We start from the raw sequence: 4038 nt of genomic DNA on the forward strand, positions 1-4038 counted from the left end.
TTTGGCAAGTCACTTCATCTCTTGGACTCTCTCCACATCGAGAAAATGAGACTATTAAGAGTAAATTGTCCCTACCCTTACCAATCTTCCACCTATAAGTCAATACACAGAAGTTAAGGGTTTAAAATTTAAAAAAAAAAAATTTAAAAAAAAAGAGTAAATTGTCCATTAGGTCCCCCCAAACTTGAAATTTCTGTGATTGAATTTCTGATCCCTGATGGCTGAGGAAATATTGCCATAGGACTATAACAGAAATAGGAAATTCATGAGGTTGATAAAACTTTAGAGGAGAAGATGGTGAGTTTGCTTTTGAACATAGTGGATTTGAGTTGACGAATATAGTTCCCTCAATTTCCAGTTGTTCTTTAGGTGAGTTGGTCATTTGTTTGATCACTCTATGTTATAATAAATACATATGTTACATTATAAATGTTTATATATGTTATATATAATGTCATACCTAACATTACATAATATATGTTAAATAACAAATATGTTATCATTTTATCAAAGTGATAAAATGACTGGATCTTAGATAAAAAAAATGTTATCATCATTGGATTTTGACATATAAGTGTAATAAAGGGAAACTGAGTAAAATCAGTTTATTAACAGTGATATATGTATAAAAAGGTTAGTCAAATGGGTCACAAAGATTACTTCAGGCTCTGACTTTATCTATTCTGTGTTCTAAGAAAGCTCTTCTAAGCTCTAACAGTGTGGAGATCTCTTTATCATCTCTGATAATCTTATAAGGACAGTTTAATTGATAAGGAAATAAGGACAGGACAAGGGAGTTGTCTTTTACCTCTTGCTTCCAGCTCTGGCTCTAGGAGCATGGAGTTTATTATATATATTTCAAGACTCATTTCACACAAAAGAACCCCCTAGAAACTTTGCAGATGCACAGAAGTTACAAATTATGTCACATCAAAACACAAAACATTGGCTTTAGAATAGACCAAGGCCAAGGCTGAATTTTGACTGGCTTCTTATCAGGAAGCCAAGTTGGGGAGTATCCCTCTCATGGTCGAATTGCCCTGCTAAGATTTTGGCCTTGGCTATACCAGGGAGCTACATTCCTTGCTGTGTTAACAGTGTTAATCCTTTAAATTCAGGTTTGATAGGAACTTAAAGCTTTTCAATAAGGCCACAATTCTTTTCAACAAGAAATCACAAGGATCACAAAAGGGGTCAAAAGAGGAGTTTCATATTTTTATCTATTTATCTCTTATTGGCTTCCCACATGACAGAGTGTGGGAGGGGAGGATATTAGGACACCTGCTAATCAAAAATTGATTGGGGCTCAAGAGTGAGAATGGATATGAGTCAACCTTTCTGTTCTTGCTCCTACCCAAGGCCTTTTGGCAGAGGCCCTAAAGGCAAACTGCAATTTAAATACAAATTTGGCTTCCCTCCCTAATATTTCCTAGTCCTGTCTGGCAGTTCTCCCTTTTTCTGTCAATAAGCTCCTGAAAACAGTAAGCACAACAGTTGCTTTCTGGCCTAACTCCATGCATTAATCTCTTGTAAGCAAAGGTCAAGGTACAGGCAGCAGGGGCCTCTTCTGTGCTTATAAAAGCCTTTCATCATTAAAGAGCACCTTCACTCTTCTCTGAGAGGCCTGGGAACTCAGTGATGATGGCACTCTGGGTTTTTGTTTTTATAATCCTGGTGTCTTCTGTCCTGGTAGCTCTGTATGCGCTGGGGGCCTTGCGGCAGAGAAGAGCCAAAGAGCCCCCTTTGGACAAAGGTCCCATCCCCTGGTTTGGTTATACCTGGCACTTATCTAAGGATGCTTCCAGTTTCTTGAAGAAGATGCAAGGGCGTTATGGGAACATCTTCACTCTTCAGGTTGGTGGTAGGTATATCACCTTTGTCACAGACCCCCTCTCTTTTGATGCTGTCCTGAAGGAGAACAAGAGCAAACTGGACTTTTCCAACTTTGCTTCTCAATTGGTGTTCAAAATCTTTAAGTTCCGAGGACCAAAAGATCACGAAAAGGCACTTAAAAGCCACAGCACAAAGTACTTGATGGGTAGCAATTTAACTATGATGACTCAGGCCATGATGGATAATCTACAGGTCCTGTTGCAAGAACTTGATGCTGGTGTGAAATCTGGACTCCAGGAGTGGAAGCAGGATGGGCTATATAAACACTGCCACAACATTGTCTTTAGAGCTGGATACCTGACTTTGTTTGGGAAGTTACCCACTAGTGGCAAATCAGAACACATTCAGGACTTGCTCAGGTCCCAGAAAGTCTTTGAGGAATTCAGGAAATTTGACAGACTCTTTCCTCGGGCATTTTTATCTGCACTTCATCCCAAGGAGAGGCAAGAAATGAAGAGGCTGAGACACTTCTTCTGGGACATTCTCTCTCCACAGCAGATCCTGGAGATGGATAATGTGAGTACATGGATCTATTTCTCTCAGCAACATCTAGCTGACAGTGGAGTGTCTGACATAGGACAGAGTCAAAATAATCTGGTACTACTCTGGGCTTCCCAGGGCAACACAGGTGTTGTGGCCTTCTGGGCTCTCCTCTTCCTCCTGAAGAATCCCAAAGCTCTGAAGGCTGTAAGAGAGGAGGCAGAAGGAATCCTCAGGAAAATGGGGAAGGAGAAGAGATCAGCTGGGGTACCTGTCAATGTTGAATATAGCATGCTGCAACAGACCCCAGTGCTGGATAGTGTCATGGAGGAGACATTACGCATGGTGGTTGCCCCTTTCCTGACCAGATCTGTCATGCAGGACATGACCTTGAAAATGGATGATGGCAGGGAGTATGCCCTCCGCAAGGGAGATGAAATTTCCATCTTCCCCTACCTTTTCCTCCATATGGACCCAGAAATCCACCCAGACCCCACCACATTCAAATATGACCGTTTCCTGAACCCTGATGGCAGCCCAAAGGTAGATTTCTACAAGCAAGGGAAGAGGATCAAATCTCACATACTGCCATGGGGTGCTGGCACCTCCCTCTGTCCTGGAAGATTCTTTGCCCTCAATGAGATGAAGATGTTTGTCTTCTTGATGGTCGTGCAATATGATATAGAGTTAGTTGACCAAGAAGTAGAGATCCCTCCAATAGATGTGAAGCGATGGGGAATCGGTGCCATGCAGCCAATATATGATGTCCCGTTCCGATATCGGATGCGCTTCTAGATTGAAGGGGAAAACTTTTGCACAAGATCAGGGATGAAGTGGGGGTACAGGTGCTACTTCCTCTTTCTAATCACCTATTAATTCCCCAGAATCTCTTCCCTTATAACATGGATCTTGTCCTTGCTGCCCTGATGAAACTACTCATCAAGCAACTTTTGGATCATTTGGCAGTATGGTATGCTGGAAAGAGTCCTGGGCTTGGCATCCCACATTTTGGGTTTGGCCTCTCTCTACTGCTTAGTTGCTGTGGGACTTTTAGTAGGTCACAGTCTCACTCTGAGCTTCAATTTCCTTATGGGTCAAATGAGACATTTGGAATAAGATGATGCATAAAGTGTCTCTAATGTTCTAACTCCAATGTTGTAAGTTCCCTTTCAGCTCTGAAATTTTACATCACGTATGTTTCTTTGCTGGTACCAGAATATGCTGACCTGTTGGCAAGAGTATGCTGGCTATCTTGGAAGTTCTGTATTACATGACTCAATTGATATCTTAGTTTCTTAGTTTTTTTCTGTGGTTAATGATAGAGTCTCAAGACTCTATAGCCCCTAGATGAAAGAATAAAATCGGGTTTCTGAACCTTCTGTAAATCTGTGTAGTCTCCTCCCCTCTGAAGTCCCATCCTGAGCAGCTGTCACTTTCTTCACCTGCAAAATAGGAGTAAACTTTACCTCCTCTGTTGAGAGCAATAGAGGGAAACATGGTCTTCAGTATAGTCTGTGAATTCCATCACATCCAGCTGTAGTTTACAAGATCTCTGTAGCTGATGGTTGCAACCACTCTATGTGATTCCTCTCATTAATAAAAGTTTTTTAAATCACTTCAATTTAAAAGAAAAGGGGAAATTATGTGGGAAGCCAATAAGAGAAT

At 41.2% G+C, this 4038-nt stretch overlaps 1 protein-coding gene across 1 annotated transcript; it reads left to right on the forward strand.

Annotated features, from left to right (window-relative positions):
• The first annotated feature begins 1638 nt into the window (after positions 1–1638).
• Positions 1639–3168, forward strand: LOC123254771 (5-beta-cholestane-3-alpha,7-alpha-diol 12-alpha-hydroxylase-like). Its single transcript, XM_044683704.1, has one exon. It carries the CDS (start codon positions 1639–1641, stop codon positions 3166–3168), a length of 1530 nt encoding a protein of 509 aa, XP_044539639.1.
• Positions 3169–4038: the final 870 nt, after the last annotated feature.

This window comes from Gracilinanus agilis, unplaced genomic scaffold (genome assembly GCF_016433145.1).
Source record: "Gracilinanus agilis isolate LMUSP501 unplaced genomic scaffold, AgileGrace unplaced_scaffold32154, whole genome shotgun sequence".
Classification (NCBI taxonomy): Eukaryota; Metazoa; Chordata; class Mammalia; order Didelphimorphia; family Didelphidae; genus Gracilinanus; species Gracilinanus agilis.

Bases quoted from the DNA above. Each gene is read 5' to 3' on its own strand.
- LOC123254771 (XM_044683704.1), top strand. From the start codon at position 1,639: ATGATGGCACTCTGGGTTTTTGTTTTTATAATCCTGGTGTCTTCTGTC.